Source organism: Labrus mixtus, chromosome 23 (assembly GCF_963584025.1).
Source record: "Labrus mixtus chromosome 23, fLabMix1.1, whole genome shotgun sequence".
NCBI lineage: Eukaryota > Metazoa > Chordata > Actinopteri > Labriformes > Labridae > Labrus > Labrus mixtus.
The window spans coordinates 6859707-6884697 of record NC_083634.1 but is presented as its reverse complement, the minus strand read 5'-3'; the positions used below and the strand labels follow the sequence as shown (position 1 = coordinate 6884697).

The following is a 24991-nucleotide window of genomic DNA, read 5'->3' as shown; positions in this document are numbered from 1 at the left end:
GTTGAATGTTGTTTCAGCCTGGGGAGATTGTTGTCGGTGATGGCTGCTCAAAGCTGTGTCGCTGTGCAGGGAACTACACTTTGGAATGTGTTGATAACTCCTGTGCCGCAGATGAAGAGTGTCGAGAGGTTAATGGTGTTTCAGGCTGCTATCCTAAAGGTAAATGATTCTGCATCTGACAAGTCTCACCTCCAACTTAACCTCTGAATAGCCAATATGGTCCTGGGTGATGTGACCAATGGATGTATTTTTTATTCATTGGTTTAATTTGGGCTACCTTAGACTTCAAATCCCTGTTAAGTTTATAACATCATTTGAATTTCCCTTAGGTACATCTTCATGCATAGCGTCCGGTGATCCCCATTACACCACCTTTGACAAACGAAAGTACAACTTCATGGGTAACTGTGGCTATTTGATGTCTGCACCGTGCAATACAACATCTCTGCAGTACTTTGAGGTCCATGCCGACAATGAAAATCGTTACAACAGTCCAGCCATCTCCTATGTGAAAGCCGTACATGTGTACGTACGTCATGTGAAGATCTCCATTCTCAAAGGTGGTACTGTCCAGGTAAGGCATGAAGGGAGGACCTGACACAATTTTGGCAGGGTTACAAGAATCATATACCACATATCTACAAGAGTGCCCATGTAACTTTACTCTACATTATATCTCATAATGTCATTATGTCTGTTTTCCTAAAACAGGTGAATGGGACCAATGTTAACCTGCCTGTGTCACCGGCCCCTGGTGTCTCTGTGTACAAATCTGGAAAGCACTACACAGTGTCCACAGACTTTGGTTTAACTGTTCGCTATGATGGAAACCACTTCATGGACATTAAAGTTATTAAAGAGTGAGTGAAGGCTGAAGTTAAAATGCTGAAATAGTCACTGATGAATAATGAGAGTACTTGGTTTTAATTACGTTAAAAAAAAAATGTGCATGGTTAAGATCTCTCACTTCCACAAATCACTAATTTGTTCTTTTTGTTAATTGTTTGTAGCTATCAGGACATACTGTGTGGACTGTGTGGAAACTATGATGGAGATACCAAAGATGACTTCCGTAAACCAGATGGAATATTGACCAACAGCGCCAATGAGTTTGGACACAGCTGGAACACTGATCCAGAGTGAGTAGCATGCATTGTTGCTTCTTTAGAAACCCTATCATACACTTTGAAGTCTCTTTCTGAGTCCATAAAACCCTGTTTGGTTGAATATTGAAGGGAGAATTTGCTGGAGGGACGTCTGGTTCTAGCCTCTAAACCTTTCCATCAAAAGAAGCCAGTTAATGGCATCTGATTAGGATGCCTCCTGGAGGTTTTCCAGGTACGTCCAACTGGGAAGGGACCCTAGGATAGACACAGATCTCACTGGAGGGATAATATGTCCCATCTGGCCAGAGGATGCCTTGGAATCGCTCAGGAGGAGCTGCAAAATGCTGCTAGGATGAGGAATTTCAGTGTCAAATTGCTTAGACTAATGCCACTTCCTTCCAGGCCAATATAAGTGGAGGAAATGGATAAATGGATAGTTCATCCAACCATTATCTTACGCTTTTCCAGAGGCTTGTTAGGGGGGCAGCATATTCAACATGGTATCCAGATGTCCCTCTCTCCTCCCTGGGAATTTCAAGGATTGTCTAGTCCAGGGGTGGGCAAACTTTTTGACTCGCGGGCCACAATGGGTTCTAAAATTTGACAGAGGGGCCGGGCCAGGAACAGATGGATGGAGTGTTTGTGTGAACTAATATAAATGACATGTAAAAGCCATTACATGAAAGGATTTGGCCTTTAACAGGTAGCAAAGCATGAATATGCAAGGCTCATTGTACAAATTGATTTCCAAATGCATTCATTTAATTACACTCATTCATATGTGAAAATATGTCCACAGCAAATGCAAAGTCACAAAGCCAGTTCTTGTCGCTTAGCTCAGGAAATTTGTCGGATTTCCCCATTAACTCCAAAAATGCGCTTATCTCCTCTTTCAGCTCCCACACTAGTTGAAACACTTTGCCCAAACTTAACCAGTGGACACCAGAGTGGTACAGTAAGTCCTGATGATCCGCATCAGTTTCCTCCAGGAACATAATAAACTGACGATGCTGAAGTCCCCTTGCTCGTATAAAGTTAACAAGTTTTACAACTGGATTCACGACATGATTAAGCTGCAATACAGACTTACACAGAGATTCCTGATGGATGATGCAGTGAAGGAAAATAACATCCTGGTCAGGGTTTTCCTCTTTCACTTTATCCTGGATTCTTTTCAGCAGCCCAACATGTTTTCCAGTTAAATTTGGCGATCCATCCGTTGTGACATTGGCAAGTTTACTCCAAGGTAGCTTCATTCTCTCGATGACAGCAGACACCTGGTTATACAAGTCCTCTCCTCGCATTTTTCCTTTCAGGGACTCCATGGTCAAAAACTCCTCCGTTATCTCAAAACTGTCATTAATCCCTCGGATAAAAATGAGGAGCTGAGCAGTGTCTTTTACGTCATTACTTTCATCCAGCGCTAGTGAATATAACTTAAAGGACTCAGCCTTTTTGTTTAATTCGCTGGCTATATCTTCGTCAATCAGTTCCACAAAGCGAGTCACAGTCCTGTGTGATAAACTGATTTTTTCAAACTGGCCTTGGCTCTCCGGACACAAGAGACCTGCTGTCTCTACCATGCATTCTTTTAAAAACTCGCCTTCGGAGAAAGGCTTCCTAGCCTTTGCTAATTTGAATGCCAGCAAAAAACTTGCCTTGGCAGTTGACTCTTGAATCGCAGTTTGTTGGTGAAATAAATGTTGTTGAGTCTGTAAATTAGGCTTCAACCTCTGAGCCGCAGCTGCCCGTTCTTGCGTGGACTGCTTGCTAGCGTAGTTAGCATGCTTCGTAGCAAAGTGACGGCTGATATTGTACTCTTTGAAACTGCGACAGTTTCTTGGCATATCAGGCATACAGCCTTTGATCGGACTTCAGTGAAAAAATATTCAGTTGTCCACTCCGTATTAAACACTTGGCATTCACTGTCCACTTTTCTTTTCTTTGATCCGCTCATTTTTACAGAAGGGCTCATACGGGTTCATAGGGCAAAGCGAAAAAGTGAAGAAGGGAATAATACACCACACTCTGAAGTGCGCCATCTATTGGTGAAACGCGGGCATTACAGGGGAAAACGAACGAGGTTTAATTATAATAAAATTTTATTTAATAATAATATAATTTGGACAAGTTCGGCGGGCCGGATTAAAAAGCCCAACGGGCCATATATGGCCCGCGGGCCGTAGTTTGCCCATGCCTGGTCTAGTCCATATATAATTCTTACTCTAGAGAACTCCAAATATGTCACAGAGTCTCCTCCCAGTTTGATTTGCCTGAAGGACCTGCTGTTCCTTGGAGCAACCTAATCAGATACCATATAGCTTCATCTTTGCAACTGCCCGGGAGAAAACAAACGGATCTCCCACGAACAGAGCTTCTTTAACTGACAGTCTGCGTTGGCAGGTGTAACAAGAAACCCAACACCACCATCCCTGGATGTGATGAAGAAGAACAGGACCTTTACGAGAGCTCTGGATACTGTGGCATGTTGCTGGACAAAAAGGGTCCCTTCGCTGTGTGCCACCCCAAAGTCAACCCCAATGTAAGTCATAATGCACACAATCACATACAACTACACACCAACAATACCCGGCCGTACCCCTCTGTTTAAGCTACTGCCAGGTTTGGTAAGTTGTCTCCTTTCTTTTGGTGATCTATTGGTAGGGGTTATTCAACCCACCAAATGGTCCTTCAAACCAATGTAGACTTTAGAATTTATAGACCATTTTCTAAGTATACTTCATGAGCTGAAGCATTGTGACATGAGACATGGCTAGCAGTACTGGGAAGAAGCCTGTGTCTCTGGAATATCTAAGTTTAGGGTAGTAACAAATGATATGTAATTGTGTCATTTAATCAAGTTATTTCCAAATAAGGCTATCCATGCTGTGAATAGAACTTTGTGTGAATTTATTGTGAATGTCACTACAGTTATCTCCATGTCCAGGGTACATAGGTTGAAAACTAAGATGATTACACGTAGTGTCCAATTGACTAGGTAGAGCTTTTTACCTCTTATTCTTGAGCGTACCACCATTTCTGAAGGTCTACTTCCCAATAAAGGGCACTACAAAGCTAGGGGTAATTGGGATTGGGTTTAAGTGTGCCTAAGATACATTGCAATCAGTACAAAGTCATATTAGCAACTAACAAAAAATAAAATCTTTAAAAGAGTCAAAATCCACTACTAGCCAAAAAAAAAATACATTTTACTTTTCCCTTCTCCAAAAGTTCTTGGAGTTTATCAATGTCTGACAATCCAGTCCATGGTAGCGTAACCTTCAGATTGTAAATATGTGGTGGATGCACAGGTGTCAAGTAACTAAGTACAAATACTTTGTTACCTTACTTAAGTAGAAATTTTGGGTATCTATACTTTACTGGAGTAATTATTTTTCAGCCGACTGTTTACTTCTACTTCTTACATTTTCACACAATTATCTGTAATTTCTACTCCTTACATTTTAAAAATAGCCTCGTTACTCCTATTTCATTTCGGCTTGATTTCATTTCGGCTTGATTTCATTCCGGCTTGTCATCGTTCAAAAAAACACAAAAAGAAACCTATCCAGATAAATCCATAGACAGATGAATCGTGCCATCCGGATAGAGTGAATTTGATTGTGGTTAGATGAGAAGTATAAACATATACTATTCTGACACCCTATTGGTTTGTACTCGATCGATCGCACCTGCACATGACACAAATCAAGTCACACTCCAGCAAGGAAATAGCAGACGTATGTAGCCTAGTATGAAGATGTCCGTGGCAAAGACAACCATACAAGGGTAATTGTTATTAAGCCTGCCCTGGGTACATCAATTGTCTTGTCCAGTTTTGTTATCTTACATCCGTTTCCCTCACAGATTCCTGCAGTTAAGCTTGGATGTACATTTACATTCCAGTAAAGGCTATTGATAACATGCCTCTGAAGTTTGACTTTTTGCACCATTACAATACTTATAGGCAACTAGTCATCATATCTTCTGCTCCATGAAACACATGTTAATGCTCAGTAGTACACTTATATAGTTCTTTAATGTATTTGCATTGTACTAAAATGCATTAATTTTCAATGGGCATAAATGCGGCTGAAACAGGTGCATCCCAAATGTTTCAACATTAACATTTTAATATAACATTATAGTCATTATGGCCTTTAGAAAATTTTTTTTTTGGGGAGGTGGGGTAGTGCACTATAGACCCCTGTGGCGCGGCCTAAGCTTTTGTCCTCAATGGCATTTTTTTCCCCCTTACATTACTTTTACTTTTATACTTTAAGTAGTTTTGAAACCAGTACTTTTACACTTTTACTTGAGTAAAAAGCTTGAGTTGATACTTCAACTTCTACAGAAGTCTTTTTAAACCCAAGTATCTATACTTCTACCTGAGTAATGAATGTGAATATTTTTGATACCTCTGGGTGGATGCATCTTTGAATGTTGTTATTGTGACTAAGTGTTGTTGTTGTCTTCAGAATTACTTCAGAGACTGTATCTTTGATCTGTGTGAGCTGGATGGAGCCAAGCGCATTCTGTGTGAAGCCATTGAAGCATACGTCAACGAATGTCAAGACCGTGGGATTAACGTTGGACCCTGGAGGAATGAAACCTTCTGCCGTGAGTGTTGAATGAGCAGATGGATGGACAAATGATAGCTGGATAGAGGAATGTGGGAGGTCTAGAGGGTTAAGGTTAGAGTATATTTTTCTACAGCTAGAGGGAATGCAAAAGTTTCTTAAACCTGGATTATTTCTTATGTCTAGCAGGGGGTGAAAAGCAGCCAGTTTGAATGGAAGTTTATTATAAAATGTTCCCATTTTTCAGTTGATTTATTCCCTCAGTAAATACTCTCTTAATAAGTTTATGGTCTCAATCTTGGTGTCAAGTCTTCTTAAACACAGAATGATGTTAAGTTAGTAAATTATGGTCCAATTTAGAATCAAGAGACCAGGAGGCAGGGGGAGGGTTTAGGGCGGGGCTACCTGTGATTTACAAGGCACTTGTTGTGAGACACTCAGACAAATTTTTCGTTTTTCATTTTTCTACACACATTTTTTCAAAGAACGGTTTAGCTAGCCAAATTAAACTAGTATTTATGGTGGCGACTAGTGAGGATGCCAACTTTAACCGTATAGCTAGCTTATTTGCCACAACCCTGTTTTTGCTTACAAAAATAAGCATTCAAATTAATATCAAAGATACTGGCAAAGATACTTTACTCTTATCTCTTAACTCAGTTTCTCATTCTCCCCCCAGCTCTGAAATGCCCCCCCAACAGCCACTATGAGCCCTGTGCAGACCCCTGTCAGAACACCTGTTCTGGGAAACCTCCATCCTGTGGCGGGCCTTGCTCTGAAGGCTGTGTGTGTGATCCAGGCTACATCCTGAGTGCTGGAAAGTGTGTCCAGGAGAGTTCCTGTGGTTGCAAACACACTAACGGACAGTACTACGAGGTAGGTGAAAATTAGAGCTGGGTTTAATTGAAATTAATGGGGGGATTGGACATTATGTTGTGACGGTTAGTAACTGTCTTTTCAACTAAATGAGAATTCTCCTTCAACACGTGTGTGTGTGTGTGTGTGTGTGTGTGTGTGTGTGTGTGTGTGTGTGTGTGTGTGTGTGTGTGTGTGTTTTAGCCAGGAGAGGAGTTTTATTTGGAGAACTGCCAGATAAAGTGCAGGTGTAATTCCCCCTTCGTTACCTGTTCCGCCTCTGAATGCCCCCCAATGCACGAGTGTAAAAACCAGGACGGAGACTTGGGATGCTATCCAACCAGTAAGTCTACACCCACTGTGTGAGGAAACTCCTGTGTTATTGTGAAGTTTATACGTTTGAGAGCAAAACTGTCCACTGTGCATGACTTTTCTTGGAACTGCAAATGAAATTATTTGAGATTTTAAAACACATCAAAGAACAATGTCAGAACATGTTGGCTACAAATTCAACCATTTTGCATTTGAAGGGTGGACTATTAATATTCAAATTCACTGTGGTTGTTGCCAAGGTGACCCTCTAAGGGAGATCAACCAATAGAAAGCAGCCGTTGGCCTTTCTGCAGAGGTTTCACCCTCGACATTCAGCTCAACTGGGATGAAAAACTTTTGGACTCAATGCAAACCAAAATGATTTGCATGAACGCATCACTTATCGAAGGTTAAATTACTATTTAGTGACGGCAGTTTACAAGTTTGCTCTCAAGCGACTGTTTTTGCTTTGAAGACAGAAGTAACCCGACACAGCTGCTGCTCTCTGAGCGCTTTTATTACTGAGCTGGATGAGAACAACATGTCTCACAGCAAGCGTTGACGAAGTCCAGGTCTATAGAAAAAACCATGTCGGTTAGAAGTTCACAGTTTAAACATCTCTGAGAAGGCAGACTGCTTAAAAAAATATTTTTTCTGGACACATTTTGGTGTTTTTCATTTTTCTAGAATCTTTCCCGTAGAGCTGCGTATCTACAAAATGTATCTGAGGTCGTGTTATCCTGTAGTATCTGTCCGATGTTCTCTGATGTGACTTTTTGTCTGGTGTTCTGAGTCGATCATGCAGCTTCTTGTCCCTCTCTCTCAGGCTCTCAGGACTGCGTGGTGTCTGGAGATCCTCACTACAACACGTTTGACAAAAAGTTCTACACCTTCATGGGGACGTGCACCTACACGCTGGCCAGAAGCTGCCGGAACAGCTCGGGTAGGGACGCCGCCTGAACTCTGAACACATTTTTAAACATTCTGAAACTTCAGGTCAAGAGGAAAAAAAAAAAGGTTTTGTTTAAATCCTGAAAGTGACGGTCTTAAAACATTTAAAAACCTTTAACCTGCCTGAACTCTTGAACACACACACACTCATCATCTGAACATCACATATGGACTCAAAGGGATCCTGTTAATGTTCCTAACACCAGAAGAGGGCGCCACGACCACGTAATCAACTCAAACAGAATCCGTCTTCTTTGAAATCATATTTCTGATTGAGACACATTTTCTAAACATGCACATTTGACATGAGTCATAAAGTCTCCACATGATGAAACCTAGAAGAGACAAAGCAGACCACAACCTGTTTTCAGAACGTGTGAGCTGTGAAGACGGCAGGTAGGAAGAGACCCGATACCTTCAGACGTGATGTGAACTCAAGACAGTCATTAAACATATCGTCTTAAAGTTCAGCTCCAGATTTCATTCAAAGATATTCTCCATCTTTTAGAGCGAGAATATCTTTAGGGTACAGGACATGTTTAACCTCCTGGCTCGTGTGTGTCGCTGTGCAGGTCCCTGGTTCTCTGTGGAGGCGAAGAACGAGGAGCGAGGAATGTCAGGTGTGTCGTACCTGAAGAAACTCTACGTGACGGTGGGCGGAGTCACGGTGACCCTGATGAAGAGCCGGAGGAGTCTGGTCAGTGTGGAATAGGGATGAGCTTCTACAGTCATCTAAATACTCGAGTACCCGCATTACCTCATGAACGAGTACTCGAGTACTCGCTAATTATTGATACTTTTTTAAGGTAAAAAAAAGTCGGACACAGACCCCTCGTGGTCGGTTCTGTTTCCAGCAGTGCGTCGCTCATCAGGTCTGTGTGTCTGTAGGACGGCGGCCGTTCTGAATGAGTGATGGTGAAATGTGACCCCGTGGTGACCCCGTGCTCGCCCCTCAAACATCTCGTTCTCTCTCGCAGCTGTTGTTCTCTGGCTCGTCAAACGCCATCAGCTCTCTGAAGCCTTCTCCTCCCTCATAAAAATGATGTGATGCAGACTTCCTGTTCTCTGCTTTAAGCTCATGTGGTCAAACATCAAACTTTTATCATATGCAAGTTAAACGCTGTTTATCTGTCACGGCACGTCGTCGTCGTCTTTCTGTCAAAGTTCTTCCAGACATCTCGCTCTCTGCTCTCTGCTCTCAGTGGACACGCTGCAGGTGAAACCGACTAAATGTCCCTGGAGAGTTACCGTAGCTGCAATAAAGCAGTTCATGTTGCTGTAATCCGGCTCGTTAAATAAGTCTGAAGCCGTAGCTGTAGAAGGTTCACCTCTCTGTGTTATTTTATTATCAGAGACAAAACCAGGACGCTTGATACACGTGTTGAACTATCAAACATCACAGGTGAGGGGGTCGTGTACCAATACAGCACTGGAGTTATCGTCCCACGCGTTGGCTTCATTTCTTTAGACTAGAAAACGATGTCCGTGACTTTATCGGGCCGTCACAGGAGGCTGATGTGAGCCCCCCTCCCCTCTCAGTCTGAGGGTCCAGTGAAATTAAACCGCCCCTCGTTCTCTCCACCTTTTCATTCCATCTTATCCTCGCTCCTTTGATCTTTTTTAATACCATAATCCCAGAAATCTGCGGGCGCTCTCTCTCGTCTCTTTTTAAATCCCCCGTGTGCCGATTGTTTGTCCACGTTTGCAGACCTCGCCGTCCCCCATGTTTAACATCGTCTCGTCTTCCCGCTCTGCAGGTGAATGGACTGCGGGTGGCGCTCCCTCACTCCCCCTCCCCCCTCATGTCCTTGAGTCTGGCCGGGCAGTACGTCACCCTGCAGACCACCTTCGGCCTGACGGTGCGATGGGACGGGAACCACTACGCTCAGATCTCAGTGCCCAGGTTTGTAAAGACTACGGTGGCCCTGAAAGGTCAACACGCTGCATCTCTGGAAAGCAAATCAGCAGTTTAATCTCCAGAACACGTGCACGACATTCAGAGAGAAAAGTTCAGAGTGAGAAGAAAACAGAGAGAGTCTCTGCAGGACGTGATAATCTGGATCAAATCTGAATCCTGCACTTTAATCTCTGAATCAACAAAAGAGGAATTTTTCATGGAAGCAGATTAAGAAATGATCGGAGCCGCTGAAGATCAGAGGCCACGCTGATTATAAATCCTTGCAGCTTTCATATCTTCTATTGATACACACACACACAGAAACACACACACACACACACACACACACACACACACACACACACACACAGAAACACACACATACTCACACACACACACACAGAAACACACACATACTCTCACACACACACACACACACACACACACACACACACACACACACACACACACACCACTTCTGCTTTCTGTCTCCGTGTTTGTCGACTTTAAGACTCCTTAAGACGCTCCTCTTCCTCTTCCTCTCTTAATCCCTCCTCGTATTCCTCCCTTCAGCTCCTACTACGACCAGATGTGCGGCCTCTGCGGCGACTACGACGGGAACCCCAACAACGACTTCACCAAACCAGATGGCGTCCAGGTCGGGAACGTGAACGACTTCGGGAACAGCTGGCAGACTGCGGAGGATGAGGACGACTCGTGAGTTCCCGTGCTTCGTCTCTCTAATCGGAGACATTTCTGGAATTCCTCGGGCTTTCTTATAATGTGAAGCGTGTGAGCCGCATGTGACGCTCTAATCTGCACACGAGCTCGGAGAGAAAGGATGTGACAGTCAGACACAGAATATTACTGTGTCTCTGTGCTCAGAAACAAACATGTTTGTGTTGTTGTGTTGATCAGGTGTACCCCAGGCACCGGCCCTGACCCCGACTGTGACCCCAGCCTGGAGGCAGAGTTCTCCAAACCAGAAAAATGTGGAAAAATCAAAGACGTTGACGGCCCGTTCAGGTGAGGACCTGATCAGAAGAGACCTCATTATAATAAAACTGTCCACTGATTCAGACAGAATGTGAACGATCACATCCAAATGCACAAACAAAGCTGACCATGCACGACCTCCTAAGCCCGTGATGGCGGCCTCGTGGCGCCTGCGTCTGTTTGGTGCACGTCCTCAAAAATGAAGTCTACGCTGACGTAAGATGCAGTATGAGCATGAACAGTAGGGGGCAGTGTTGAGGCAGAGTGGATGTGATAGAGTCAACACAGCAAACATCAGCCGTTAAAAAAATGAAGCCAAAACACTGCAGTTCATCGAGTGTCCACTAGAGGCTGGCTGTAAAATTACACACCCCATATGAACATGTTTACAGCCTGAAACAAAAACAGTTTTGTTATATTAGGGGCGGGGCTGATCTCACTGAAAGCAGGCGTGTTGTAGCTGTTTGTCAGGACGCTTAAGCCCCGCCTCCGCTCCAGCTCTTTGCCTGTGTCTAGGATTGACTGAAAGTTAGTTTGAGACGGTACTTCCAATATGGAGACCGCCACTGCAGAAACTAACGGGTGACATTGGAACTAAACATCACAGTTCCGTCCTCGAGGGTCTCTAGTTTACATCAGGTAGTTATAAACAGCCTGAGCGCTCAGGTGTGCCCTCTACAGGTAACCTCCAGTAACACGTGTCGAGTATAGTTAAGTAAAGGTACGCTCATGACTCAGACCGTTGTGTAAACAGCGAGTAGATCTCCGGCCTCAGACTGACAGGAGGCCGCAGCAACAGAAGAGCGTCCTCCACGTTGTGGAGTGCGTTTATGAACTGATTTCAACTTTTTCTTGACCTTTTCATGTTGAATGCGCTCCTCCCTGTCGTCAGCAGAGTCAGCTCTTCTTAATCTGTCCGCGTGGGCATGAGTGTGTCCCACACCCTGTGCACAAAGGCCAGTCAGAGGGTGTGACTGCTCAGAGATACCATACTCAGAGTGCTAACTTTACAGCTGCAGTTTTTTAAAGGGTCGCAGTGACTAAAGAACACACGTGGTCACCAATCATCCCAACACATAGATTGTGTTAGCTTCATAAAGATAATCAACTCGTTAATCTGATTCAGATTACAGTTATCGCCTGTCGGACTCTGAACGACACACACACACTCTTAAACACACACACCTGACATATTGACTGTACAGAAAGGATCTTTCTGTGCAGACGTAAATAATACGTCCGTGTTTTAACAGCTGTACCCGTTAGAGATCCAATGGTCCCCGTAACGTGTTCCTTACATTCACGATCATGAACAGAACAGCTGTGTGTGTTTAACTCGTGCCGTATACCGTTTGAAAGCTTTGTGATCAGATATGTAAAGATGGAGTCAGTAGAAATGTAAACGCTACATTCAAACTGGGCCCCTCCTCCTGGGTTTATCGCCCCCCAGAAGCCACGCCCACTCCCTGCAGGACGTAGTGTGTACGTTTATTGCTTGTACCTACACTGTAAGCTAATGCACGCTAGCACAAGCTAACCGCCCAGAAACGTCTCCCAAATCAACCAGAACAGTAAAATCCAGTCAGAGTACAGAGCCTCTGCAGACACAGTCACCACCACACATGTATGGAGGCCCAGAAGGGAAGATGAAGCAGCTTTACTTTAGGAGAAGTCTGTGTTTTATTTTGAAGGAGAAAACTGCTGACTCTATCTTTAAGCTCTGTATTTTAGCTTGAAGAAAAAAGCTGCTGGCTCTATGTTTATATATTTTTATGTATTCAGTTTCTTTCTGAGCCTCTGCCGTGATGGCTCGTCCTCCTGAGTTTTGATTTTATCCGTTTCAGGGAGTGCATCAGCGTGGTGGATCCCACTCCGTTCTTCCAGAGCTGCGTGTACGACATGTGTCGCTACGACGGGCTGCAGAGCGTCCTGTGTGACTCTCTGCAGGCGTACACCGACACCTGTCAGAGCGCCGGAGCCAAAGTCCACCAGTGGAGGACGCCAACCTTCTGCCGTGAGTCTTCCAAACACAGTCAACAGTCATTCTTCTTTACTCACCAAAAGTCAACATTTCAATCATTTTTTAAATCTAAGAAATACTTAAAATGTTCAATAAAAATTATTTCATTCCATGAGCTGCGATTAAATATTTATTTAATGTATTTTTTGCAACTTTTAAAAATTCTTGGAGAACATTTTTATTTTGTTCTATTTTTGCATTTTTTTGTCTTAATTTTGCAAAATATCTAAAACAAAAATTTCACGTCTGAAATAAAGAAATATAAATGATGTGGGAAACGATCACCATGGCAACCAAAAAAATGTTTTATTGCAATTAAAATTAATAATGCAATAACATATAATGTCGCTTTGTTTTTTAGAAAACTATAAATCAGAATTTGAATACCTTTGAATATACCTTTGACTTTGAATATCAAACTTTATTTAAAAAAGGAAACGTTTGCGAATCAGAAACTTTACATTTGAAATTAAAAATGTAATTTGTTTGTAGATAAATAATCTGCACGTTTTTCACACAGCTCATGTTAGAAAGTCATAAACTGTTTCAAACGATCTGTTATAGTGAAACTTAAAGACGTTGAGATATTAACCTCGGCCTGCTAACGAGAGGCGAGAGACAACAAGGCAGCGATGCTTACTTGGTCGTAGCTCGATCTTAGATCTTGACCTCGGCGAAGGCGTCTCTCCACAGGGGTTCGAAGAACTCAGTCTTCAGCCCCCTGAGCCGCCGCCAGCTCGTTCAGATGTTTGGAAGAGGAGAGGGAGGAGAGGGAGGTGGTACAGCTAAACGAGGTAACCCACAGTGGGGCCGCCGTGATCAGCTGTTAAACTGACCATTCAGGAGGAGGAACGAAGTTCACAGTTCCTCGTCGACGTGTCTGACTCCTCTCGCGTCCTCACCAGGTGCGCCCGATTAACCAATCAGCTGCTCCTCAAAAACTGGGAGTTGTAGTTTTCTCCCAGTCATCACACAGCATACAAACAGAGAGGCAGCACTTGTTCACCACCAGTTCTCATAAAGAAGACAGAAAGAAATGAAGAACACAAAGATCTGTCGTTACATATCATAAAATGTTTCTGAAAATCTAAACGGTTTCTTTTGCATTCTCAAGTTCTATCTGTTGATGATGTCCTCCCGCTCTGTCCCCCTCCGCTGTCCTCCCCCCGTCCCCCCCCCCGTCCCCCCGTCCCCCCCCGTCCCTCCCCACAGCGCTGACCTGTCCTCCGAACAGCTCGTACTCTGTGTGTGTGAGTTCGTGTCCCGAGACGTGTCTTGGCGTGGTCGGCCCCCCCGGCTGTGAGGACGTGTGTGTGGAGGGCTGCGAGTGTGACCCCGGCTTCATCCTCAGCAACGACAAGTGTGTGTCTGTGAGGGACTGCGGCTGCGTGGGCGACGGCGGATCCTATCACCCCGTGAGTGTGACCCCCGACACTCTGATTACTGACACTAGCCCTGAGACACTCCGAGGTCATAGAGAGCAGCAGAAGAGTTTTTTTGTTTTTGTTGCCATCAACGTCTGCACCAAACTCCATTCAAATAAATCAGCTTCATGACGTCCCCACAAAACTCAGACATGTGTAATGTATCTGCTTGTGTGTATAACAACCGTGTGTGTGTGTGTGTGTATGTGTGTGTGTGTGTGTGTGTGTGTGTGTGTGTGTGTGTGTGTGTGTGTGTGTGTGTGTGTGTGTCAGGTGGGCGATGACTGGTACCTGGAGGGTTGTAATCAGAAGTGCGAGTGTCACAGCGGAGGTTTGATTCAGTGTCACAACAGCAGCTGTGCACCGGTCACTGAGAGCTGCGGGCTGCAAGACGGAGACTATGAATGTCGTCCTGTGGGTACGTTAAACAAACACACACACACACACACACACACACACACACAGAGTAAAGAGTTCAGCTAACTTCTTCCCTCTCTGGTTCAGAATCTGGTATCTGCACCGTATCCGGTGACCCTCACTACACCTCCTTCGACAAGCGAACCCACCACTACATGGGCGCCTGCTCCTACACCCTCACCAAGCCCTGCAACGAGTCCTCCGACTTGCCGTACTTCACCGTGGACACCCAGAACGAGCACAGAGGAAGCAACAGGAAGGTTTCGTACGTCAGAGCGGTGATGATCAACGTGAACGGCGTGCACGTCATCCTCGGGAAGGGACGCAGGGTGCAGGTAGGACACCTGACGGAGACGTGTGATGATACTCAGCGGAATCTGTGTTCCTCTAAAGAGTGAACGAGGCGCTTTTATGCATCATTTAGTGCTCTTAGAACAGTTAGAGGACCCTGACTCACTCACTCCCCCTCTCTCTCTCTCAGGTGAACGGCACCATGGTCGTCCCTCCCGTCACCTCCATCGATGGAGTTAAGATCTACCTGAGCGGAAAGTTTGTCGTCCTGGAAACGTCGTTCGGTCTGAGGGTTCGTTTCGATGGAAACCACCACGCCGACGTCACCGTGCCGAACTCGTACTCCGGCCTGCTGTGCGGCATGTGTGGTGAGAGACGGAAACATTTAACATCGACCTTTTTAAACATAATCCCCCCGACGCAAAAGTTTAAAACCCGTTTCTCTGCAGGAAACTTCAACGAGAACCCGAAAGACGACAACCTGAAGCCAGACAACAAACCTGCTGCAAACACCAACGAGCTGGGAGACAGCTGGCAGATCCCGGACCCCCGCCCCGAGTGAGTCAACAATCATCAAAGATGGACGCCTTTATTCTCATGACATGCTCGTGTTCAATCCTCAAAAATACAGCTGACTCAGCAAACCGTCGTCAGGGAGTCTCAGTCATTGACTTTTTTTTATTTTCAGCTGCACAAACGGAGGAGGACAGGAGGACTGTGACGACGGCGTGGAGGAAGACGCCATGAAGCCCACCAGCTGTGGCATGATCACCGATCCCAACGGTCAGTCATCATCAGAAACAGAAGCAGGACGCTGTGCTTAACTTAACTTAACTTAACTTAACTTAACTAGTCTGGTAGCTGGATCAGTGGCTGTGGCTCCATCAGTGTGTGTTCACAGGATCCTGTGTGTGTGTGTGTGTGTTTCCCCTCGAGGGTTAACTAAGTCGTGTGTGTTTGTGATGTTTTGTCCTCAGGTATCTTCAAGCCGTGTCACTCGGTGGTCTCCCCCGACTCCTTCTTTGAAAACTGCGTGTACGACATGTGTGCGACGGAGGGGCAGACCGTGGCGTTGTGTCAGGCCATCGAGAGCTACGCCGACATGTGCGCTGCTGCAGGAGTCCCCATCAACTGGAGGAACAACACCTTCTGTCGTAAGTCTGACCGAGATCCAGAGCCCGGCTTTGAGACTCTTTAAGACTCTTTAAAAAGGCTTTACTTTTTGCAACAAGATAAAAAAACAGGATGTTGTCTGTTCTTTTCCAAACCCCCCTCCCCCCCTCCCCTCCTCCTCCAGCCCTGAAGTGCCCCCCTGGCAGTAGTTACACCCCCTGCGGCCCCGCCTGCTCCCAGCCCAGCTGTCAGAATCCGGCGGGCTCCGGAGAGTCCTGTAACCAGCCGTGTGTGGAGGGGTGTGTGTGCAACCCGGGTCTGGTCCTCAGCGGGGACAAGTGTGTCCCTCCCAGCGAGTGCGGCTGCACGGACGAGGGCGGGAAGTACCGACCGGTCAGTGAGCAGGAGACTTTAATCCACAGAGAGAAAAACTAAGAGTCTGAACACGACGTTAACTTCTGTGTGTGTGTGTGTGTGTGTGTGTGTGGACTTGTTAAGGTTGGAGACTCGTGGTTCTCGGAGCTCGACTGCTCGGAGCGCTGTAAGTGTAACGGCTTCAGCAACGTGACCTGTCAGCCGTGGGTGTGCAGCCCCGCCCAGGAGTGTAAGGTGGTGGAGGGCGTTCTGGACTGTCACTCTACAGGTACAGTCCCCTGAGGACACGCTGCAGCACACTGAACCTTTAAGTCCCGTGTTTGAGCTTCACTCCCTCTGATATCCATCCTCAGGTAAAGGTGTGTGCATGGTGGCTGGAGATCCTCACTACTACACCTTTGACGGAGTGATGCACACCTTCATGGGCACCTGCACCTACACTCTGGTGGAGGTAAAGAAAACACACCTGTCGAGTTTAATAGTGTTCCAGTGAACGTAGTTTATGCACGTTTTGAATATTTAAAGACTCTATATGTCGAGTGTATATTCTACACATCGTTTCTGTAAATAAGAGGAAACATGGAGAGTTTGTTTCTTGGTCCTCCAGGTGTGCAACACCACCCAGGTAACTGACTTTACCATCGTGGCCAAAAACGAGGAGCGTGGTCAGCCCCAGGCGTCGTACGTCCGCTCTGCTAAGATCTACCTGCCGGGTGAGCAGGTGGTGGAGCTGCAGAAGAGCCGCAGAGTTCTGGTGAACGGACGGCGAGTCAGAACGCCGGTCACCATCGAGAAGGCCGGAGCCAAAGTGATCACGAGCGGCGCCTACACTCTGCTCGACACCGACTTCGGTCTGCAGGTGAAGTTTGATGGAGTCCATCAGCTGGAGATCACGGTGCCCGGAGAATACTTCAACAAGGTAACGAGGAGAAAACAACGCGTTTTATTTGTTTCTGTTTGACGGGAAGACGGCCGTCAGTGACCCTAACCCTTTCACCGCTAACGCTCTCTGCAGCTCTGCGGCATGTGTGGAAACTACAACCACAACTCCACCGACGACGACCGGATGCCCAACAAGAAACCAGCCAAGGACGCCATCCAACTGGGAAACAGCTGGAAGGCGGAGGGAGACAGCGACCCGGGGTCAGTCCTCCTGTTTCAGTTTCATGACTTTAGATCTGACTCACAGAGCGAGGAGTGGCGTGCTGCTTATCGTTAACTATTCTATGATTACTGCTGAGCTTTATTCTCGTTGAGTTGATTTTGATAAATAAGAAGCAAAATTTAGATCGAAGTCGAAGATAGTATAACATGTGACGTCATCTGTGATTAAAATCCTTAAACATAGAAGAACAACATATTAATGAACCGTCCAATCATCTTCCCTCTCCAGCTGTACGCCCGACACCCGCCCTGACATCCACCCTAACTGCACCACAGAAGAAGAGACTCAGTTTGAGGCTCAGTGCAGCTCCATCATCCTCTCAGACACCTTCAAGCCCTGTCACTCTCTGGTGCCCCCGGAGGCCTTCCTGGGTAACTGCATCTACGACATGTGCGAGTACGACGGCATGCAGGCGACGCTTTGTGACAACGTGGAGTCGTACGCTCAGGCGTGTCAGAGCGCCGGCGTGACGGTCAGCTGGAGGAACAACACCTTCTGTCGTGAGTAGAAATAACGGTTTGAATACAGAATGATCCTGGTGTTATTCTCCTCTCACGTCTGTTTTTATGCTCCGCCTCCTCGCAGCTCTGCCCTGCCCCCCCAACAGCCACTACTCAGACTGCACGGCCGCCTGCCCCCCCACCTGCTCCAACCTGTTCCCCATCTTCTGCCACCTCCCACCGACCACCTGTGTGGAGGGCTGCCAGTGCGACGCCGGGCACGTGCTCAGCGACACCAATTGCGTCCCTCTGGACCGCTGTGGCTGTCTGGACCAGGACGGAGAGTACCACGACGTGAGTAACGAAATCACAAAGTGTTGTCAGGGAGGACGATTACTTCTGCTAGCTCAGAGTTTCATTACCGCCACCTACTGGCCTGGAGTGGCATCGGCCTGTGTCAGGCAGGGAAATACAAATCTGTTCAATAAAACTCATTTAGTCCTCTTTGGTGTCAGAGAGGTGTTCAAAAAAAAATCTGATTATTCTCTAACCAAGTGTGTGTGTGTGTGTGTGTGTGTGTGTGTGTGTGTGTGTGTGTGTGTGTGTGTGTGTGTTTGCAGGTGGGAGACTCATGGCTGACAGATAAATGTACAGACAGTTGTACCTGTGAGAAGGGCGGTAAAATCACCTGTAAAGACCACAGCTGCAACTCCAACTCCCTGTGTGCTCTGGACAACCTGGGAGACCTTTACTGCAAACCCACCAGTGAGTCAAACACCTGCTCAGGTTCCCTTTAGACGCTTTGAACCTTTAAAGGAAGAATGTGTGACTTTTTTGATCCAGTGGATGTCGCCCCTGAGCTCCAGCACGAAACAATAACAAACTGCTGTTTGGCCACGCCTCCTCCAAAATGGTCCTCTGCTCGAGCTGCAATCTCCTGTGTCCTGCATTGTTGTGTTAGCAAGCTAATGTTAGCGCTCTTTAGTTAGCTCGTAGCTTCACATTGCATGTAAACTGACACAGAATGACGGTGATCTAAAAACTCTTACTAACATCTAAATAATCAGTGAGTATGTTCTTCTTCTTCTTCTCTAGTTCTTGACTAAAACAGTTTTTATACACAAGGGGAGGAGCCGGCCGTCCCGTCCATGTAAACACAGCTCTGACAACAACACAGCCAGCGGGACTCGAGCTTCTCACTCATTGTAGACAGTCATGACTCAGAGACACATTTACACAGGAGAGACTGGATGTCTGGAACATGTTGCACATCCTGACTCTAACGTGTTTCATGTTCTAATCGCTCTGATCCCGTGTGTTACAGAGTTCAACAGGTGCTCCATCTCCGGGGATCCTCACTACAGAACCTTCGACGGCTTCACTCATCACTACCAGGGTCCCTACACCTACATCCTGGCTCAGGGTCACAACGTGGAGAACGTCAACCTGCAGCCCCTGCTGGTGAGGGGGAAGAACATCCGGCGCGGCGGGAACAGGAGGGTGTCCTTCCTCGACCAGATGTACATTACCGTGTATGGCGTGGAAGTTCGATTCCTGCAGAAGAAGACGGTCCTGGTCAGTCGTTCGGTCTTCGTCCTATGAAAACACAGCGTTTGTTTTCTGCTGTTTCTCGTTGTTCAAACGATGGACTCTTGTTTGCAGGTGAACGGCGAGCGTGTAGCCCCGCCCCTCAGCCCCGTGGACGGTTTGACCATCACCATGAACTCCAGGCAGGTTCAGCTCAGCACCGACTTTGGACTCACGGTGCGCTTTGACGGAAACAGCCGAGGAGGTGAGAAGAAGAGATCCTCGCCCTCGCCGTCTGAAAGTCTCAAATTGATGTGAAAACTTTAGGATTTAGATTTTTAACGTTAAAAGAAGAAAACTCACATTTCTTAAATTTGCACCTCAGAGATCATCCTGCCGAGCACCTACACCAACCAGGTGAGAGGTCTGTGTGGAAACTACGACGGGCTGACCAGGAATGAGTACATGAAGCCGGACGGCGTCGTGGTCAGAAACCTGAACACGTTCGGAGACAGCTGGAGGACCACCGACAGACAGACGGGCGCCATGAGGAGCTACGACCGTCCCCACCCTCACACCGTCCACAGGTAGGACGCCAACCACAGCGTGAAACACAAAGACTGTTCTTATCTGATCATTTAGTGGCTGTTTTAGGGAAACCTAAAGACATCTCTGCTTCCTCCGTGTGTGTGTGTGTGTGTGTGTGTGTGTGTGTGTGTGTGTGTGTGTGTGTGTGTGTGTGTGTGTGTGTGTGTGTGTGTGTGTGTGTGTTCAGACGTGAGACAGAGACAGATCCGGACAACGGCTTTGAGACGTCAGGCTGCTCTCAGTCTCAGCTCGAGGAGCTCAACAGTGCGTCTCAGTGTGGCGCTCTGTCCAACCCCACCGGGGTGTTCTCACTCTGCCACGAGGGGCTGCCGCCAAAACCCTACCAGGAGTGAGTTACCCCTCTGTGTGTGTGTGTGTTAGCGTGCTGTTTTAATGTGTGAGTGTTAGATCACTGACTGTGTGTGTGTGTGTGTGTGTGTGTGTGTGTGTGTGTGTGTGTGTTTTTTCAGTGACTGTGTGTTCGACCTGTGTGCGGAGCAGGGCAGTGCAGAGCTGCGCTGTGCCAGCTATGAAGCGTACGCTGCAGCATGTCAGGAGACCGGAGTGAAACTGGGAGCCTGGAGGAGACAACTGGGCTGTGGTGAGACACACACACACACACACACACACACACACACACACACCTCCTCCTTACATGGCGGTGAGGAGTAAACATACAAACATGTCTGACACACAAACGTTTGTGTGGACGGACGACGAGGTGAGTTTGGTACTCAGAGTGACCCTGAACAACAGAGAGAACGTTTAGAGGAAACGTCGACTGGGCGATATGACAGTCGTCATTTTCACAAACAGAACTCAGGAGTCGGCCATTGTTGTTGTAGTCCACATACTCGCTCATGGCTATTGGCTAGAAGCGTACTGAGCATGTGCAGAAGGTCTCCGTTTTCAGAGGAGCTGGATTATTGTCAGAAAAAAAACCTCAGCTAAAACGCAACACAAGGTTTCTGTTTTAGTCTGAAATCATTGCCGTGGAAACACGGCCTCACAGACACTTCCACTTCTACAGCCATTTGTGTGATTTTTGAAACTACAACTACAGTCATTCAATAAACTACAAACTGTGAACAGGTGTCTGACTCTCTCTCTTTCAGTCCTCTCCTGCGGTGCAAACAGTTCTTACTCCACCTGCATGTCCCCTTGCCCCGCCTCCTGCGCCAACCTGGCGGCCCCCTCCGAGTGTGACGTCACTTCCTGTTCCGAAGGCTGCAAGTGTGACGCGGGCTTCGTGATGAGCGAGGGCCAGTGTGTGCCGTACCCGCGGTGCGGCTGCACCTTCCTCGACAGATATTATCCTGTAAGAGTCCACATCGCTCAGAACACCTGAGAGCGTGGTGATCATGTGACCTCCGCTCACCCTCTCTCTCTCTCTCTCTCTCTCTCTCTCTCTCTCATCCCGTCCTGCAGCTGAGTGAGAAGTTTGTGACGGAGGATTGTTCTCAGGCCTGTGAATGCACCACCACCGGCGCCGTGTGTCAATCGAAGGGCTGCCAGAAAGGATACGTGTGCACCGTCTACGAGTTCAAACGAGACTGCTACAAAGGTAACAACATTAAAGCAGCAGATTGAAGGACACCCGATCTGCTGTGACAAAATATGACGATGGTGTGGTTGTGTGCCGCAGAGAGTCCCTGCCTCAGTTCCCCGTGTCAGAACGGAGGAACGTGCAAGGTGAGCACCAACAACACCTACACCTGTCAGTGTGTGGACGGCTTCTCAGGCTCCAACTGTGAGGTGGAGATCACGCCGCCCCCCGAAGGAGGACTCGGTAAGTCTCGCTCAAACTTCTCTCTCTGGCTGCAGGAAGTGTGTTGGAATGTATCGAGGTTATGTTCCTTCCATGAAGAGTCTGACTTTGTGTTCTGTGTTTCAGAGACAAAGTGGATCATCCTGATCGCCGTGCTCGTCTCCCTCGCCGTCATCATCATCGTCGTGGTCACCGCCGTGTGTGTCTGCAAGAACAAATCGAGGTCAGTGTGATTCTGTGCAGCGTCCTAAAGTTCCTGTGTCCGGATCTTAATGCACGTGTTTGTCTGCTTTATGACTGCTGAATGATTTGAGGAAATTCCTGATTCACATCCCGCAAACCGGCCGCCGTGTTCAGAGCAGAGACGAAGCAAACGACCAGAGCCCGACCGATGAATCGACCAGCCGATATTATCATTGGATATTAGCATATCAAGTGACTATTAGTATCAGCTAATTGTATGGCAGATATCCGCTATTACTCGATTTATTCTCCGGACAAAAAGCATTTAATCTGAGCTTCATTGTGTTACACTAGCAGTTCTCTGTCACCAGCAGAGGGCGCTATATGGATTACAACAAACATCATCACTCTGCAGAGAGTCGAGCGGTGACGCACGTACGTGGTCAGTTACTTTCCAGTCGAGTGACCATCTTGTCTTCATTATAAATCTTTTCCACACTGTGTTTTCTTCTCGATATCGGTATCGGCCCTAAACATCTCATATGGATCGGCCTTAACCATTAAATAAAGAGTTCAAGATAATCAACAAGATTTCATGTCAGGCGACGGGAATGAAGAAGCAAAGGCGTTACAGGGCTGCAGCATAAATACATCTTATTAAAGTTTTTGGGATGATTTGTGGGAACAACGGCGAGCGTTGATGCTCAGCCCGTCAGCTGATGCACACTGCAGGCTCAGGCGAAACGTTTAGATGTTTGCTGGTTCCTTCGCCTCCGGTTAGAAAACAGAGAGAAACGAATGAAGCGGTGCAGTTTGGCAGAAGAATCCATCAAGTGTGCGTAAAGTCAAAGCTGAGTTTGAGCTGACAGTCTGTCCCTTTAAATCGTTGCATCAGTCGGGCAAACCAAACCCCATTCAGGAAACGAGTATTTTAAGAGTTATTTTCTTGTCGAGCGCACGAATCAAGACTTCAGACTTTTAACAAATCCTCTTCATGGCGTCGTTACTTCAGCAGCTTTACAGCCGGCATGTCCTCAAACCTCAGATCCGTTAGGTTTGGGGTTCTTTGTCCTGCCGTCAGATCTCAGCCCTCAAACTGCTCGCTGAAGTTTGCTTTGCGTTTGGTCTGAACACGCGGCGAGGAGAAGCTCTGGTACAAATGGGATGTGATCAGTTAACAAAAAGTTTCATTTTCGTTGCAGGTCAAAAACTTATGTCATTCAGCAGTCATATTCTTATAGGTGAGAACAATGTGCAACCTGAATCCGTGGTCGAGCTGTGGGAGAGGGAGGGGCTAATTAACAATCTGTGCGTCTCGTCTGTCGTAGCTGCGTGCAGAAATATGTTCGTGGTTAACCTCAGTTTGTGTCTCTGCAGGAAGAAGATGACTGATTCCACAAACATCAGCATGACATCTTCATCAAGTAAGAAACGTCTTTAAACTCAAACAGTCGACCATCTGACCGCAGAGTCGGTGGAGGACTTTGTTCTTTTGTTTGGAACGAAGGGTCGTCACGGTAACAAAATCTGAGCAGAAACACAAAGACCTCGTCCTGATCATGGCGCTCTGTGTAACCTTTCCCCGCCTCTCTCTCTCTCTCTCCTTTCAGGCATTCGTTATAATAACATCGACGATGAGAGGAAAGAAAAGTTGACCAACATGTGAAGACAAACGGGCGCTTTGTGAGCTGAGCTGAACTGAACAAACGTGCGTCCTCTAAGGAGACAGGAAATCGTCGCTAATGGAAGAATATCGTGTTTTGTGAATGTTGTTGTTTTGCTTTCTTAACTTATGCTTTGAAATGTGATATTTTGTCCGATCTGTTTAATCAGAAGAAACCGTGAGAATGTTCATCTGTATTTTTAAAATTAAATGCTTATTAAGAAAACGTTTCTCTGAGTTTGTCTTAAAACATGGCTGCTGCAAACACTTTAACATAAACACACACAGAAACACAGAACGACGGAGACGTGTCACCTAGAAATACTTTATTCTTCATTCAAGTAAACAGAAACCAGGAGATTTGTCGCAGCAGGAGACGACAGCACAAAAACACTTTGACATACGGAGTGGGACTCTGAACATGTGAGCCGCTAGAGGAGTGTTAGAAGAAGGCACGTTCAGTTTGTCACACAGCAGCTGTGATCGCTGTCATCTCTGTCGGGGTGCAGCGCCTCAGCGTCAACAATTCCTCTGCCTGTGAACGGTCCCACCTCTGGCAAATAACCAATCGTAGGCCAGGATTTTGTGTGGCACCTTTGGTCAATACGAACATCGTATCTATACCAAAGAGTGTAAATAAGAAGATGTCGCAGCTTAAACCTGCATTCTGCCTTACAGCCAGTAGGGGGAGACTCCACAGTCTGAGTGTGTAGAAGAGCATGTAGGCTCCCTCAGTAACAAGTTTATTGTTTCAACCCGTAGATCCAAGTGTCCTTCTCCACAGCGTGATGTCCATTTAGTACGTTATTACCCAATTAAGAGTCAAAGTCCGAAAACACATCCTACATACGGCATGCTAACCCGACCTTTAGCATTAAGTACGTTAGCAACAACGTACTTCTGGCCGAGCTCCGTTTGATGAGCTAGCATCAAGCTAACGCGACCGTCGGTCCGTAAATATAATTCATCAAAATGCTAACGTTCATTACTAATACAGCTACGTGGTCATTTGAATCATTTTAAAGAACATGTCAAATGTATTTCAGCACAGAACTTTTCATTTAAGCCGCTAGTCGGCTGGCTGGCGAGCTCCTCGATTGGACAGTCTGAGAGCCACAGTGCATTGTGGGATGGTTTAGTACGACCAGAGGGCTCCCGTTTCATACATAATTCTGGTCGTTCTCGTAAACATCCGGATATTTCTCAAGTACACAAAATGTCTTCCTATGATTTCAGATCATCCTTCATGCGCGCTGTGACATCACAGTGAGTCTGAAGGACAAAAGTCTACGACACAGCCAAAGAGACCAGGAATAGGGG

General features: G+C 46.5%; 1 protein-coding gene across 1 annotated transcript in view; it reads left to right on the top strand.

The window, feature by feature from the left end:
• The window catches only part of zanl (zonadhesin, like), a 33995-nt gene extending 10094 nt beyond the window's left edge, over positions 1 to 23901 (top strand). Inside the window, exons 20-59 of the mRNA XM_061031079.1 lie at positions 18 to 159; positions 330 to 574; positions 712 to 860; positions 1011 to 1139; positions 3510 to 3648; positions 5585 to 5726; positions 6366 to 6562; positions 6746 to 6884; positions 7680 to 7796; positions 8377 to 8501; positions 9562 to 9707; positions 10275 to 10418; positions 10620 to 10727; positions 12542 to 12711; positions 13930 to 14132; positions 14415 to 14559; positions 14646 to 14893; positions 15040 to 15217; positions 15299 to 15407; positions 15538 to 15632; positions 15827 to 16003; positions 16147 to 16355; positions 16461 to 16605; positions 16691 to 16788; positions 16945 to 17256; positions 17353 to 17480; positions 17731 to 18002; positions 18088 to 18296; positions 18563 to 18707; positions 19267 to 19517; positions 19605 to 19734; positions 19855 to 20056; positions 20245 to 20406; positions 20528 to 20658; positions 21173 to 21375; positions 21486 to 21621; positions 21703 to 21846; positions 21952 to 22054; positions 23386 to 23432; positions 23619 to 23901. Of these exons, the coding sequence (XP_060887062.1) occupies positions 18 to 159; positions 330 to 574; positions 712 to 860; positions 1011 to 1139; positions 3510 to 3648; positions 5585 to 5726; positions 6366 to 6562; positions 6746 to 6884; positions 7680 to 7796; positions 8377 to 8501; positions 9562 to 9707; positions 10275 to 10418; positions 10620 to 10727; positions 12542 to 12711; positions 13930 to 14132; positions 14415 to 14559; positions 14646 to 14893; positions 15040 to 15217; positions 15299 to 15407; positions 15538 to 15632; positions 15827 to 16003; positions 16147 to 16355; positions 16461 to 16605; positions 16691 to 16788; positions 16945 to 17256; positions 17353 to 17480; positions 17731 to 18002; positions 18088 to 18296; positions 18563 to 18707; positions 19267 to 19517; positions 19605 to 19734; positions 19855 to 20056; positions 20245 to 20406; positions 20528 to 20658; positions 21173 to 21375; positions 21486 to 21621; positions 21703 to 21846; positions 21952 to 22054; positions 23386 to 23432; positions 23619 to 23674 (6330 nt within the window). The 3' untranslated portion in view covers positions 23675 to 23901. The remainder of the gene's footprint in view (positions 1 to 17; positions 160 to 329; positions 575 to 711; positions 861 to 1010; positions 1140 to 3509; positions 3649 to 5584; positions 5727 to 6365; positions 6563 to 6745; positions 6885 to 7679; positions 7797 to 8376; positions 8502 to 9561; positions 9708 to 10274; positions 10419 to 10619; positions 10728 to 12541; positions 12712 to 13929; positions 14133 to 14414; positions 14560 to 14645; positions 14894 to 15039; positions 15218 to 15298; positions 15408 to 15537; positions 15633 to 15826; positions 16004 to 16146; positions 16356 to 16460; positions 16606 to 16690; positions 16789 to 16944; positions 17257 to 17352; positions 17481 to 17730; positions 18003 to 18087; positions 18297 to 18562; positions 18708 to 19266; positions 19518 to 19604; positions 19735 to 19854; positions 20057 to 20244; positions 20407 to 20527; positions 20659 to 21172; positions 21376 to 21485; positions 21622 to 21702; positions 21847 to 21951; positions 22055 to 23385; positions 23433 to 23618) is intronic.
• The last annotated feature ends 1090 nt before the right edge of the window (positions 23902 to 24991 follow it).